Genomic DNA, 14,937 nt, shown 5'->3' with positions numbered 1-14,937 from the left:
ATTATACACCACCACTAGGAGGAGATCACTACATACACATTATACACCACCACTAGGAGGAGATCACTACATACACATTATACACCACCACTAGGGGGAGATCACTACATACACATTATACACCACCACTAGGGGGAGATCACTACATACAGATTATACACCACCACTAGGGGGAGATCACTACATACAGATTATACACCACCACTAGGGGGAGATCACTACATACAGATTATACACCACCACTAGGGGGAGATCACTACATACAGATTATACACCACCACTAGGAGGAGATCACTACATACACATTATACACCACCACTAGGGGGAGATCACTACATACAGATTATACACCACCACTAGGGGGAGATCACTACATACACATTATACACCACCACTAGGGGGAGATCACTACATACACATTATACACCACCACTAGGGGGAGATCACTACATACACATTATACACCACCACTAGGAGGAGATCACTACATACAGATTATACACCACCACTAGGGGGAGATCACTACATACACATTATACACCACCACTAGGAGGAGATCACTACATACACATTATACACCACCACTAGGGGGAGATCACTACATACAGATTATACACCACCACTAGGGGGAGCTCACTACATACACATTATACATCACCACTAGGGGGAGATCACTACATACACATTATATACCACCACTAGGGGGAGATCACTACATACAGATTATACACCACCACTAGGGGGAGATCACTACATACAGATTATACACCACCACTAGGGGGAGATCACTACATACACATTATACACCACCACTAGGAGGAGATCACTACATACACATTATACACCACCACTAGGGGGAGATCACTACATACACATTATACACCACCACTAGGGGGAGATCACTACATACAGATTATACACCACCACTAGGAGGAGATCACTACATACACATTATACACCACCACTAGGAGGAGATCACTACATACACATTATACACCACCACTAGGAGGAGATCACTACATACACATTATACACCACCACTAGGAGGAGATCACTACATACACATTATACACCACCACTAGGAGGAGCTCACTACATACACATTATACACCACCACTAGGAGGAGCTCACTACATACACATTATACACCACCACTAGGGGGAGATCACTACATACACATTATACACCACCACTAGGGGAGATCACTACATACAGATTATACACACCACTAGGGGAGATCACTACATACAGATTACACACGTGGCCCCCAGGGGGCGCTGTATTGTTGGAGGTATCTGGTTGTCACCTCTGCCCTTCATGTTGTTGTCTCTTCAGGCCGACCCTCTATGTGGGGAAATATTCTAGCAGCCTGTACGCCTCCTCCTCCCTGGTGCACGAGGGTGTCGCGGTGGTGGTGAGTTCCCGTTACCTTTGTATCGCCTCCATAGGACCTGACCTATTCTATACTTACTGTATGTGTTCCTCAGCCCCGGGGGAAGGCGATGCCGCTGCTTGATGGCCCCAGGACTGAGGGGGTGACCATAGAGGAGAGTGGGGAGTGTGAGGTCACCCCCAGCACAGATCTGAAGATCCCCAAGGACAAGCTGAACTACTGGAAGAATCAGTGGCTGCTGATAGGTACCGGCGCCCCCTAGTGTTGGTTTATTTAGGTCTTCCTGGGGGGGGTCTTCATGGCTTCTCCGTGTCTCCTCAGGCCACCATGAGATCCCGCTGTCTGCCCCCACCAGCATCCTGGACAGGTTCCCCCCCACCCTGCCACGGGGCAAGGAGAAGGTGATTGAGGGAGGAGCAGACAATCGCTTCCCGGAGGTGTGTCCCGGGTTATTGCAGGGCAGAGCCTGCAGGGGGCGCTGTAGTAGTAACACCATGATCTCTCCTCCTGCAGGAGATGATGGGAATCCCGGAGGAGCCGCCGATGGAGCTGCCCCCCACCACCTCTAAAGACCTCTCGGACATCTCCAAGCCGTTCTTAGCCAAGCCTGAGGCGCCGGTGGACTCCATGCTGAAGGACCTGGCCACCATCATCCTCAGCACCTTCCTCCTGGCAGGATGGGTGGCGTTTGTCATCACCTACCCAAAGGTAAGGGGGTCTCCACACACGAGCCTCTCTCCTGTGTCCCTGGACCCCCGGTGGTCTTTCTCACGCGGTTCTTGCCCCCTTGTTTCGGCAGACGGTGCACCAGCAGCAGCAGCTCCAGCACCAGCAGTTCCAGAAGCAGCTGGAGGAGAAGATCCAGCTCCTGCAGATGCAGCACGTGACCTTCCAGCCCGCAGCAGAGGCAGCAGCAGAGGGGGACTACCTGTACGTTACAGGGGTGCAGGGGGAAAGCTCAGCCAACAGCACCCCCAACATGTCCCCCCGAGCCTCCAACCACTCCATGCCCTCTAACCTCTCCACGTCGGAGGTGGGCAGTGTGATCTCCACGGAGCAGGAGGATGCAGGTAAGGGGCCGGGATATTGCGCCGCTGCGCTGTCGTCTCTTGTTATTGGCTCTGAGCTCAGACCTTCCCCCCCCCCCCCCCCCCCACAGATGAGGAGACGCTGGTGATTGTGGGGAAGATCTCCTTCAACCCTCGGGACGTCTTGGGTCATGGGGCGGAGGGCACGATCGTGTACAGGTGAGTACCTCTCCCTATGCAGCGGTCCATGTGCGGACATGTTGTGCAGGTCCTGTCTGCAGCTCTCCTCCCTCCCTGCAGGGGGCGCTTTGATAACCGGGACGTGGCAGTGAAGAGGATCCTGCCGGAGTGTTTCAGTTTTGCGGATCGCGAGGTTCAGCTGCTGAGAGAATCTGATGAAAATCCGAACGTCATCCGCTACTTCTGCACGGAGAAGGACCGGCAGTTCCAGTACATCGCCATAGAGCTGTGTATGGCCACGCTGCAGGAGGTCAGGGGTCACCAGGGGTCGTCCTCCGATGGGGGGGTGGGGCGGTGAGACGGTCTGCAGTCTCTCATTCTGCTTCTTATGTCCTTCAGTTTGTAGAAGATAAGGACTTTGACCGCCGCGGCCTAGAACCCATCACTCTCCTGGAGCAGACCATGTCCGGCCTCGCATACCTGCATTCCCTCAATATCAGTAAGTTGTTAGGAAGATTGTCTAATCCGATGTCACTGGAAATCTTCCTCCTCCCTCACTGTCATGGTGGTCCCCGTGTCAGCCGAAAACCTCTCTACTGCTGTAACTGCTCTTACAATGGAGGAGCCCCCCCCCCTCCCTCCTGCGGTGACTGTAGAGGAGCCTTCTCCCTCGCTCCCCCCTCCCTACTGCGGTGACTGTAGAGGAGCCTTCTCCCTCGCTCCCCCCTCCCTCCTGCGGTGACTATAGGGGATCCTTCTCCTTCGCTCCCCCCTCCCTCCTGCGGTGACTGTAGAGGATCCTTCTCCCTCGCTCCCCCCTCCCTCCTGCGGTGACTGTAGAGGAGCCTTCTCCCTCTCTCCCCCCTCCCTCCTGCGGTGACTGTATAGGAGCCTTCTCCCTCTCTCCCCCCTCCCTCCTGCGGTGACTGTAGGGGATCCTTCTCCCTCTCTCCCCCCTCCCTCCTGCGGTGACTGTATAGGAGCCTTCTCCCTCTCTCCCCCCTCCCTCCTGCGGTGACTGTAGAGGAGCCTTCTCCCTCGCTCCCCCCTCCCTCCTGCGGTGACTGTAGAGGAGCCTTCTCCCTCGCTCCCCCCTCCCTCCTGCGGTGACTGTAGAGGAGCCTTCTCCCTCGCTCCCCCCTCCCTCCTGCGGTGACTGTAGAGGAGCCTTCTCCCTCGCTCCCCCCTCCCTCCTGCGGTGACTGTAGAGGAGCCTTCTCCCTCTCCCCCCCCTCCCTCCTGCGGTGACTGTAGAGGAGCCTTCTCCCTCTCTTCCCCCCTCCCTCCTGCGGTGACTGTAGAGGAGCCTTCTCCCTCTCTCCCCCCTCCCTCCTGCGGTGACTGTAGAGGAGCCTTCTCCCTCCCCCCTCCCTCCTGCGGTGACTGTAGCGGAGCCTTCTCCCTCCCTTCCTCCCCCCTCTTTCCTGCGGTGACTGTAGCGGAGCCTTCTCCCTCCCCCCCCCTCCCTCCTGTGGTGACTGTAGCGGAGCCTTCTCCCTCCCTCCCCCCTCCCTCCTGCGGTGACTGTAACGGAGCCTTCTCCCTCCCTCTTGTGGTGACTGTAGAGGAGGCTTCTCCCTCGCTCCCCCCTCCCTCCTGCGGTGACTGTAGGGGATCCTTCTCCCTCCCTCCTGCGGTGACTGTAGGGGATCCTTCTCCCTCTCTCCCCCTCTCTCCTGCGGTGACTGTAGGGGATCCTTCTCCCTCTCTCCCCCTCTCTCCTGCGGTGACTGTAGGGGATCCTTCCTCCTCTGTTGATTCCTTCCTCCTGCGGTGACTGTAGGGGATCCTTCTCCCTCGCTCCCCCCTCCCTCCCGTGGTGACTGTAGCGGATCCTTCTCCCTCTCTCCCCCCTCCCTCCTGCGGTGACTGTAGGGGATCCTTCTCCCTCCCTTCCTCCCCCCTCCCTCCTGCGGTGACTGTAGGGGATCCTTCTCCCTCCCTTCCTCCCCCCTCCCTCCTGCGGTGACTGTAGGGGATCCTTTTCCCTCCCTTCCTCCCCCCTCCCTCCTGCGGTGACTGTAGCGGAGCCTTCTCCCTCCCTTCCTCCCCCCTCCCTCCTGCGGTGACTGTATAGGATCCTTCTCCCTCCCTCCCCCCTCCCTCCTGCGGGGACTGTAGGGGATCCCTCTTCCTTCCTGCGGGGACTGTAGGGGATCCTTCTCCCTCTCTCCCCCCTCCCTCCTGCGGGGACTGTAGGGGATCCTTCTCCCTCTCTCCCCCCTCCCTCCTGCGGGGACTGTAGGGGATCCTTCTCCCTCTCTCCCCCCTCCCTCCTGCGGGGACTGTAGGGGATCCTTCTCCCTCTCTCCCCCCTCCCTCCTGCGGTGACTGTAGGGGATCCTTCTCCCTCCCTCCTGCGGTGACTGTAGGGGATCCTTCTCCCTCGCTCCCCCCTCCCTCCTGCGGTGACTGTAGGGGATCCTTCCTCCTGCGGTGACTGTAGGGGATCCTTCTCCCTCTCTCCCCCTCCCTCCTGCGGTGACTGTAGAGGATCCTTCTCCCTCCCTCCCTCCTGCGGTGACTGTAGAGGATCCTTCTCCCTCTCTCCCCCCTCCCTCCTGCGGTGACTGTAGGGGATCCTTCTCCCTCTCTCCCCCCTCCCTCCTGCGGTGACTGTAGGGGATCCTTCTCCCTCCCTCCTTCGGTGACTGTAGGGGATCCTTCCTCCTGCGGTGACTGTAGGGGATCCTTCTCCCTCTCTCCCCCTCCCTCCTGCGGTGACTGTAGAGGATCCTTCTCCCTCCCTCCCCCCTCCCTCCTGCGGTGACTGTAGGGGTTCCTTCCTCCTGCGGTGACTGTAGGGGATCCTTCTCCCTCACTCCCCCCTCCCTCCTGCGGTGACTGTAGGGGATCCTTCTCCCTCACTCCCCCCTCCATCCTGCGGTGACTTTAGGGGATCCTTCCTCCTCTGTTGGTTCCTTCCTCCTGCGGGGACTGTAGGGGATCCTTCTCCCTCCCTCCCCCCTCTCTCTTGCGGTGACTGTAGGGGATCCTTCTCCCTCCCTCGCTCCCCCCTTCCTTCTGCGGGGACTGTAGGGGATCCTTCTCCCTCCCTCCCCCCTCCCTCATGCGGTGACTGTAGGGGATCCTTCTCCCTCCCTCCCTCCCTCGCTCCCCCCTCCCTCCTGCGGGGACTGTAGGGGATTCTTCTCCCTCCCTCCCTCGCTCCCCCCTCCCTCCTGCGGGGACTGTAGGGGATCCTTTTCCCTCCCTTCCTCCCCCCTCCCTCCTGCGGTGACTGTAGGGGATCCTTCTCCCTCCCTCCCCCCTCCCTCCTGCGGTGACTGTAGGGGATCCTTCTCCCTCCCTCCCCCCTCCCTCCTGCGGTGACTGTAGGGGATCCTTCTCCCTCTCTCCCCCCTCCCTCCTGCGGGGACTGTAGGGGATCTTTCTCCCTCGCTCCCCCCTCCCTCCTGCGGTGACTGTAGGGGATCCTTCTCCCTCGCTCCCTCCTGCGGTGACTGTAGGGGATCCTTCTCCCTCGCTCCCTCCTGCGGTGACTGTAGGGGATCCTTCTCCCTCGCTCCCTCCTGCGGTGACTGTAGGGGATCCTTCTCCCTCGCTCCCTCCTGCGGTGACTGTAGGGGATCCTTCTCCCTCGCTCCCTCCTGCGGTGACTGTAGGGGATCCTTCTCCCTCGCTCCCTCCTGCGGTGACTGTAGGGGATCCTTCTCCCTCGCTCCCTCCTGCGGTGACTGTAGGGGATCCTTCTCCCTCGCTCCCTCCTGCGGTGACTGTAGGGGATCCTTCTCCCTCGCTCCCTCCTGCGGTGACTGTAGGGGATCCTTCTCCCTCGCTCCCTCCTGCGGTGACTGTAGGGGATCCTTCTCCCTCGCTCCCCCTCCCTCCTGCGGTGACTGTAGGGGATCCTTCTCCCTCGCTCCCCCCTCCCTCCTGCGGTGACTGTAGGGGATCCTTCCTCCTCTGTTGGTTCCTTCCTCGTGCAGTGTCTTGTCTCCTCAGTTCACAGAGACCTGAAGCCTCACAACATCCTGATCTCCATGCCCAGCGCCCTGGGGAGGGTGAAGGCCATGATCTCGGACTTTGGTTTGTGTAAGAAGTTGGCGGTGGGCAGACACAGCTTCAGCCGGAGGTCGGGGGTCCCGGGCACAGAGGGCTGGATCGCCCCCGAAATGCTAAGCGAAGATTTTAAGGAGAATCCTGTAAGCGCGGGGTTTCCCTGTGGGAGGGCGCCCCGTGTGGTGAGTGTGAGGCGCTGCGGCTCACTGCCTCCTTGTCTTGCAGACGTTCACTGTGGACATCTTCTCTGCCGGCTGCGTCTTCTACTACGTGGTCTCGGAGGGGAGACACCCATTTGGCAAGTCCCTGCAGCGGCAAGCCAACATCCTGCTGGGAGCGTACAGCCTGGACTGTCTGAGCCCAGAGCGACACGGTGAGGCACGGCCTGAGGAGGCGCCAGAGAGCCCCAACCTCATCACTCAACCTCTCCTGCACCTCTCTTACAGAGGACCTGATCGCACATCACCTGATAGAGCAGATGATCGACAAGGACCCGCAGACCCGGCCATCCGCCACCGCCGTCCTCAGGCACCCCTTCTTCTGGAGCCTGGAGAGACAACTGCAGTTCTTCCAGGTCAGCCACCCCGGGAACTGCACTCACTATTCTGCTGTACTATACCCCGGAGCTGCACTCACTATTCTGCTGTACTATACCCCAGAGCTGCACTCACTATTCTGCTGTATTATACCCCGGAGCAGCACTCACTATTCTGCTGTATTATACCCCGGAGCAGCACTCACTATTCTTCTGTATTATACCCCCAGAGCTGCACTCTATTCTGCTGTATTATACCCCAGAGCTGCACTCACTATTCTGCTGCTGGTGCAGTCACTGTGTACATACATGACATTACTTATCCTGTACTGATCCTGAGTTACATCCTGTATTATACCCCAGAGCTGCACTCACTATTCTGCTGCTGGTGCAGTCACTGTGTACATACATGACATTACTTATCCTGTACTGATCCTGAGTTACATCCTGTATTATACCCCAGAGCTGCACTCACTATTCTGCTGCTGGTGCAGTCACTGTGTACATACATGACATTACTTATCCTGTACTGATCCTGAGTTACATCCTGTATTATACCCCAGAGCTGCACTCACTATTCTGCTGCTGGTGCAGTCACTGTGTACATACATGACATTACTTATCCTGTACTGATCCTGAGTTACATCCTGTATTATACCCCAGAGCTGCACTCACTATTCTGCTGCTGGTGCAGTCACTGTGTACATACATGACATTACTTATCCTGTACTGATCCTGAGTTACATCCTGTATTATACCCCAGAGCTGCACTCACTATTCTGCTGCTGGTGCAGTCACTGTGTACATACATGTCATTACTTATCCTGTACTGATCCTGAGTTACATCCTGTATTATACTCCAGAGCTGCACTCACTATTCTGCTGCTGGTGCAGTCACTGTGTACATACATGACATTACTTATCCTGTACTGATCCTGAGTTACATCCTGTATTATACCCCAGAGCTGCACTCACTATTCTGCTGCTGGTGCAGTCACTGTGTACATACATGACATTACTTATCCTGTACTGATCCTGAGTTACATCCTGTATTATACCCCAGAGCTGCACTCACTATTCTGCTGCTGGTGCAGTCACTGTGTACATACATGACATTACTTATCCTGAGTTACATCCTGTATTATACCCCAGAGCTGCACTCACTATTCTGCTGCTGGTGCAGTCACTGTGTACATACATGACATTACTTATCCTGTACTGATCCTGAGTTACATCCTGTATTATACCCCAGAGCTGCACTCACTATTCTGCTGCTGCTGGTGCAGTCACTGTGTACATACCTGACATTACTTATCCTGTACTGATCCTGAGTTACATCCTGTATTACACTCCAGAGCTGCACTCACTATTCTGCTGCTGGTGCAGTCACTGTGTACATACATGACATTACTTATCCTGTACTGATCCTGAGTTACATCCTGTATTATACCCCAGAGCTGCACTCACTATTCTGCTGCTGGTGCAGTCACTGTGTACATACATGACATTACTTATCCTGTACTGATCCTGAGTTACATCCTGTATTATACTCCAGAGCTGCACTCACTATTCTGCTGCTGGTGCAGTCACTGTGTACATACATGACATTACTTATCCTGTACTGATCCTGAGTTACATCCTGTATTATACCCCAGAGCTGCACTCGCTATTCTGCTGCTGGTGTGAGGGGGAGGAGTTGTGTGGTCATGTGACTTGTATCTTGTAGGATGTCAGTGATCGGATAGAGAAGGAGGAGTTGGACGGTTCCATTGTGAAGCGCCTGGAGAGGGGAGGACGGGATGTGGTGCGGCAGGACTGGAGGGAACATATCACACTCCCGCTGCAGACAGGTACCGCCCATGATGTCATAGACTGTGACTCCGCCCATCGCTGTGGTCGCAGAGTTAACCCTCGCTGCTCTTTGTGTTACAGATCTCAGGAAATTCCGAAGTTATAAGGGAAAATCTGTGAGAGATCTCCTGAGGGCGCTGAGAAATAAGGTGAGACCCCGACAGCGGCAGCACAGGGGATGTCAGGAGTGATGCATTATGGGAGGTATATAGTGCAGGCTCCAGCAGTACAGGGGATGTCAGGAGTGATGCATTATGGGAGGTATATAGTGCAGGGCTCCAGCAGTACAGGGGATGTCAGGAGTGATGCATTATGGGAGGTATACAGTGCAGGCTCCAGCAGTACAGGGGATGTCAGGAGTGATGCATTATGGGAGGTATATAGTGCAGGGCTCCAGCAGTACAGGGGATGTCAGGAGTGATGCATTATGGGAGGTATATAGTGCAGGCTCCAGCAGTACAGAGGATGTCAGGAGTGATGCATTATGGGAGGTATATAGTGCAGGCTCCAGCAGTACAGAGGATGTCAGGAGTGATGCATTATGGGAGGTATATAGTGCAGGCTCCAGCAGTACAGAGGATGTCAGGAGTGATGCATTATGGGAGGTATATAGTGCAGGCTCCAGCAGTACAGAGGATGTCAGGAGTGATGCATTATGGGAGGTATATAGTGCGGGCTCCAGCAGTACAGAGGATGTCAGGAGTGATGCATTATGGGAGGTATATAGTGCGGGCTCCAGCAGTACAGAGGATGTCATGAGTGATGCATTATGGGAGGTGTATAGTGCAGGCTCCAGCAGTACAGGGGATGTCAGGAGTGATGCATTATGGGAGGTATATAGTGCAGGCTCCAGCAGTACAGGGGATGTCAGGAGTGATGCATTATGGGAGGTATATAGTGCAGGCTCCAGCAGTACAGAGGATGTCAGGAGTGATGCATTATGGGAGGTGTATAGTGCAGGCTCCAGCAGTACAGGGGATGTCAGGAGTGATGCATTATGGGAGGTATATAGTGCGGGCTCCAGCAGTACAGAGGATGTCAGGAGTGATGCATTATGGGAGGTATATAGTGCGGGCTCCAGCAGTACAGAGGATGTCAGGAGTGATGCATTATGGGAGGTATATAGTGCAGGCTCCAGCAGTACAGAGGATGTCAGGAGTGATGCATTATGGGAGGTATATAGTGCAGGCTCCAGCAGTACAGAGGATGTCAGGAGTGATGCATTATGGGAGGTATATAGTGCAGGCTCCAGCAGTACAGGGGATGTCAGGAGTGATGCATTATGGGAGGTATATAGTGCAGGCTCCAGCAGTACAGAGGATGTCAGGAGTGATGCATTATGGGAGGTGTATAGTGCAGGGCTCCAGCAGTACAGAGGATGTCAGGAGTGATGCATTATGGGAGGTATATAGTGCAGGCTCCAGCAGTACAGAGGATGTCAGGAGTGATGCATTATGGGAGGTATATAGTGCAGGCTCCAGCAGTACAGGGGATGTCAGGAGTGATGCATTATGGGAGGTATATAGTGCGGGCTCCAGCAGTACAGGAGATGTCAGGAGTGATGCATTATGGGAGGTATATAGTGCAGGCTCCAGCAGTACAGGGGATGTCAGGAGTGATGCATTATGGGAGGTATATAGTGCAGGCTCCAGCAGTACAGGGGATGTCAGGAGTGATGCATTATGGGAGGTATATAGTGCAGGGCTCCAGCAGTACAGAGGATGTCAGGAGTGATGCATTATGGGAGGTATATAGTGCAGGCTCCAGCAGTACAGGGGATGTCAGGAGTGATGCATTATGGGAGGTATATAGTGCAGGCTCCAGCAGTACAGAGGATGTCAGGAGTGATGCATTATGGGAGGTATATAGTGCAGGCTCCAGCAGTACAGAGGATGTCAGGAGTGATGCATTATGGGAGGTATATAGTGCAGGCTCCAGCAGTACAGGGGATGTCAGGAGTGATGCATTATGGGAGGTATATAGTGCAGGGCTCCAGCAGTACAGGGGATGTCAGGAGTGATGCATTATGGGAGGTATATAGTGCAGGCTCCAGCAGTACAGAGGATGTCAGGAGTGATGCATTATGGGAGGTATATAGTGCGGGCTCCAGCAGTACAGGAGATGTCAGGAGTGATGCATTATGGGAGGTATATAGTGCAGGCTCCAGCAGTACAGGGGATGTCAGGAGTGATGCATTATGGGAGGTATATAGTGCAGGCTCCAGCAGTACAGAGGATGTCAGGAGTGATGCATTATGGGAGGTATATAGTGCAGGGCTCCAGCAGTACAGAGGATGTCAGGAGTGATGCATTATGGGAGGTATACAGTGCAGGCTCCAGCAGTACAGGGGATGTCAGGAGTGATGCATTATGGGAGGTATATAGTGCGGGCTCCAGCAGTACAGAGGATGTCAGGAGTGATGCATTATGGGAGGTGTATAGTGCAGGCTCCAGCAGTACAGGGGATGTCAGGAGTGATGCATTATGGGAGGTATATAGTGCAGGGCTCCAGCAGTACAGGGGATGTCAGGAGTGATGCATTATGGGAGGTATATAGTGCAGGCTCCAGCAGTACAGGGGATGTCAGGAGTGATGCATTATGGGAGGTATATAGTGCAGGCTCCAGCAGTACAGGGGATGTCAGGAGTGATGCATTATGGGAGGTATATAGTGCAGGGCTCCAGCAGTACAGGAGATGTCAGGAGTGATGCATTATGGGAGGTATATAGTGCAGGCTCCAGCAGTACAGGGGATGTCAGGAGTGATGCATTATGGGAGGTATACAGTGCAGGCTCCAGCAGTACAGAGGATGTCAGGAGTGATGCATTATGGGAGGTGTATAGTGCAGGCTCCAGCAGTACAGGGGATGTCAGGAGTGATGCATTATGGGAGGTGTATAGTGCAGGCTCCAGCAGTACAGGGGATGTCAGGAGTGATGCATTATGGGAGGTATATAGTGCAGGGCTCCAGCAGTACAGGGGATGTCAGGAGTGATGCATTATGGGAGGTATATAGTGCAGGCTCCAGCAGTACAGGGGATGTCAGGAGTGATGCATTATGGGAGGTATATAGTGCAGGCTCCAGCAGTACAGAGGATGTCAGGAGTGATGCATTATGGGAGGTATATAGTGCAGGGCTCCAGCAGTACAGAGGATGTCAGGAGTGATGCATTGTGGGATTGTTGCCCCTCTCACCCCTCCCCCTCTCTCTATAGAAGCACCATTACCGGGAGTTACCTGCGGAGGTGCAGGAGACGCTGGGCGCGGTTCCCGAGGACTTTGTGCGGTATTTCACGTCACGGTTCCCGGGGCTCCTCCTACACACGTATCGGGCGATGGCGCTGTGCGGCCATGAGAGACTCTTCCATCAGTACTACATCCAGGAGCCGCCAGGCCCCGCCCCCAGCGCTAAGCCGCCGCCCTAGGCGTGAGCCGTCCTGCCGATACTCTGTGCCTTACACTGCGGGGGAGGGGCAGGCGCCATTTCCTGCTCTGCGGGGGAGGGGCAGGCGCCATTTCCTGCTCTGCGGGGGAGGGGCAGGCGCCACGTCCTGCTCTCGCTGACAATCAGATTTTATTTTTCTTACAGGGAAGGTTTTATTTATGAACTGAGCTCAGTATTTGGGGTCTTGCGCCCCCTTTCTGTGGACCTGTCATGGCAGGGGGCGGCCTGCGGGGGGCGCTGTTACTACATGAAGTATCCGGAGCGTTAACTTATTTTATGTTTCTTTTATATTTGGTACAAGAAAGTGTCACTGGGGAGGGGCTCACATGGTAGGGGCGGGGCTAAGGGGCGGAGCTGAGGGTTTTTTATGCTTTGGGGTATTTTTGTTTTTAAATAAAATGTGAAATTTGTTGAAATCTCTTATGTCCTGGAGAACCGAGTATATACCACTAGGGGGAGATCACTACATACACATTATACACCACCACTAGGGGGAGATCACTACATACACATTATACACCACCACTAGGGGGAGCTCACTACATACACATTATACACCACCACTAGGGGGAGATCACTACATACACATTATACACCACCACTAGGGGGAGATCACTACATACACATTATACACCACCACTAGGGGGAGATCACTACATACACATTATACACCACCACTAGGGGGAGATCACTACATACACATTATACACCACCACTAGGGGGAGATCACTACATACAGATTATACACCACCACTAGGGGGAGCTCACCACATACACATTATACACCACCACTAGGAGGAGATCACTACATACACATTATACACCACCACTAGGGGGAGATCACTACATACACATTATACACCACCACTAGGAGGAGATCACTACATACACATTATACACCACCACTAGGAGGAGATCACTACATACACATTATACACCACCACTAGGGGGAGATCACTACATACAGATTATACATCACCACTAGGGGGAGATCACTACATACACATTATACACCACCACTAGGAGGAGATCACTACATACACATTATACACCACCACTAGGAGGAGATCACTACATACACATTATACACCACCACTAGGAGGAGATCACTACATACACATTATACACCACCACTAGGGGGAGATCACTACATACACATTATACACCACCACTAGGAGGAGGTCACTACATACAGATTATACACCACCACTAGGAGGAGATCACTACATACACATTATACACCACCACTAGGAGGAGATCATTACATACACATTATACATCACCACTAGGGGGAGGTCACTACATACACATTATACACCACCACTAGGGGGAGATCACTACATACAGATTATACACCACCACTAGGAGGAGATCACTACATACACATTATACACCACCACTAGGGGGAGCTCACTGCATACACATTATACACCACCACTAGGGGGAGCTCACTACATACACATTATACACCACCACTAGGGGGAGATCACTACATACACATTATACACCACCACTAGGGGGAGATCACTACATACACATTATACACCACCACTAGGAGGAGATCACTACATACACATTATACACCACCACTAGGGGGAGATCACTACATACAGATTATACACCACCACTAGGGGGAGATCACTGCATACACATTATACACCACCACTAGGAGGAGATCACTGCATACACATTATACACCACCACTAGGAGGAGATCACTACATACACATTATACACCACCACTAGGGGGAGATCACTACATACACATTATACACCACCACTAGGAGGAGATCACTACATACACATTATACACCACCACTAGGAGGAGATCACTACATACACATTATACACCACCACTAGGAGGAGATCACTACATACACATTATACACCACCACTAGGAGGAGATCACTACATACAGATTATACACTACCACTAGGGGGAGATCACTACATACACATTATACACCACCACTAGGGGGAGATAACTACATACACATTATACACCACCACTAGGAGGAGATCACTACATACACATTATACACCACCACTAGGAGGAGATCACTACATACACATTATACACCACCACTAGGAGGAGATCACTACATACAGATTATACACCACCACTAGGGGGAGATCACTACATACAGATTATACACCACCACTAGGAGGAGATCACTACATACACATTATACACCACCACTAGGAGGAGATCACTACATACACATTATACACCACCACTAGGAGGAGATCACTACATACAGATTATACACCACCACTAGGGGGAGATCACTACATACACATTATACACCACCACTAGGGGGAGATCACTACATACACATTATACACCACCACTAGGGGGAGATCACTACATACACATTATACACCACCACTAGGGGGAGATCACTACATACACATTATACACCACCACTAGGGGGAGATCACTACATACACATTATACACCACCACTAGGGGGAGATCACTACATA

General features: G+C 53.5%; 1 protein-coding gene across 1 annotated transcript; it reads left to right on the top strand.

Annotated features, from left to right (window-relative positions):
• Window positions 1–1,337: 1,337 nt before the first annotated feature.
• On the top strand, window positions 1,338–12,804 carry LOC140108664 (serine/threonine-protein kinase/endoribonuclease IRE1-like). Its single transcript, XM_072131885.1, has 14 exons — window positions 1,338–1,414; window positions 1,488–1,638; window positions 1,715–1,830; window positions 1,907–2,101; window positions 2,193–2,463; window positions 2,553–2,640; window positions 2,722–2,911; window positions 3,001–3,100; window positions 6,568–6,767; window positions 6,850–6,997; window positions 7,071–7,198; window positions 8,886–9,009; window positions 9,092–9,159; window positions 12,224–12,804. Exons 2-14 carry the CDS (start codon window positions 1,503–1,505, stop codon window positions 12,431–12,433), a joined length of 1,974 nt encoding a protein of 657 aa, XP_071987986.1. The 5' UTR covers window positions 1,338–1,414; window positions 1,488–1,502; the 3' UTR covers window positions 12,434–12,804.
• Window positions 12,805–14,937: the final 2,133 nt, after the last annotated feature.

Source organism: Engystomops pustulosus, unplaced genomic scaffold, assembly GCF_040894005.1.
Source record: "Engystomops pustulosus unplaced genomic scaffold, aEngPut4.maternal MAT_SCAFFOLD_165, whole genome shotgun sequence".
In the NCBI taxonomy this organism is placed as follows: Eukaryota; Metazoa; Chordata; class Amphibia; order Anura; family Leptodactylidae; genus Engystomops; species Engystomops pustulosus.
The sequence above is the reverse complement of the archived record's forward strand: the minus strand, read 5'-3'. Positions and strand labels throughout refer to the sequence as shown.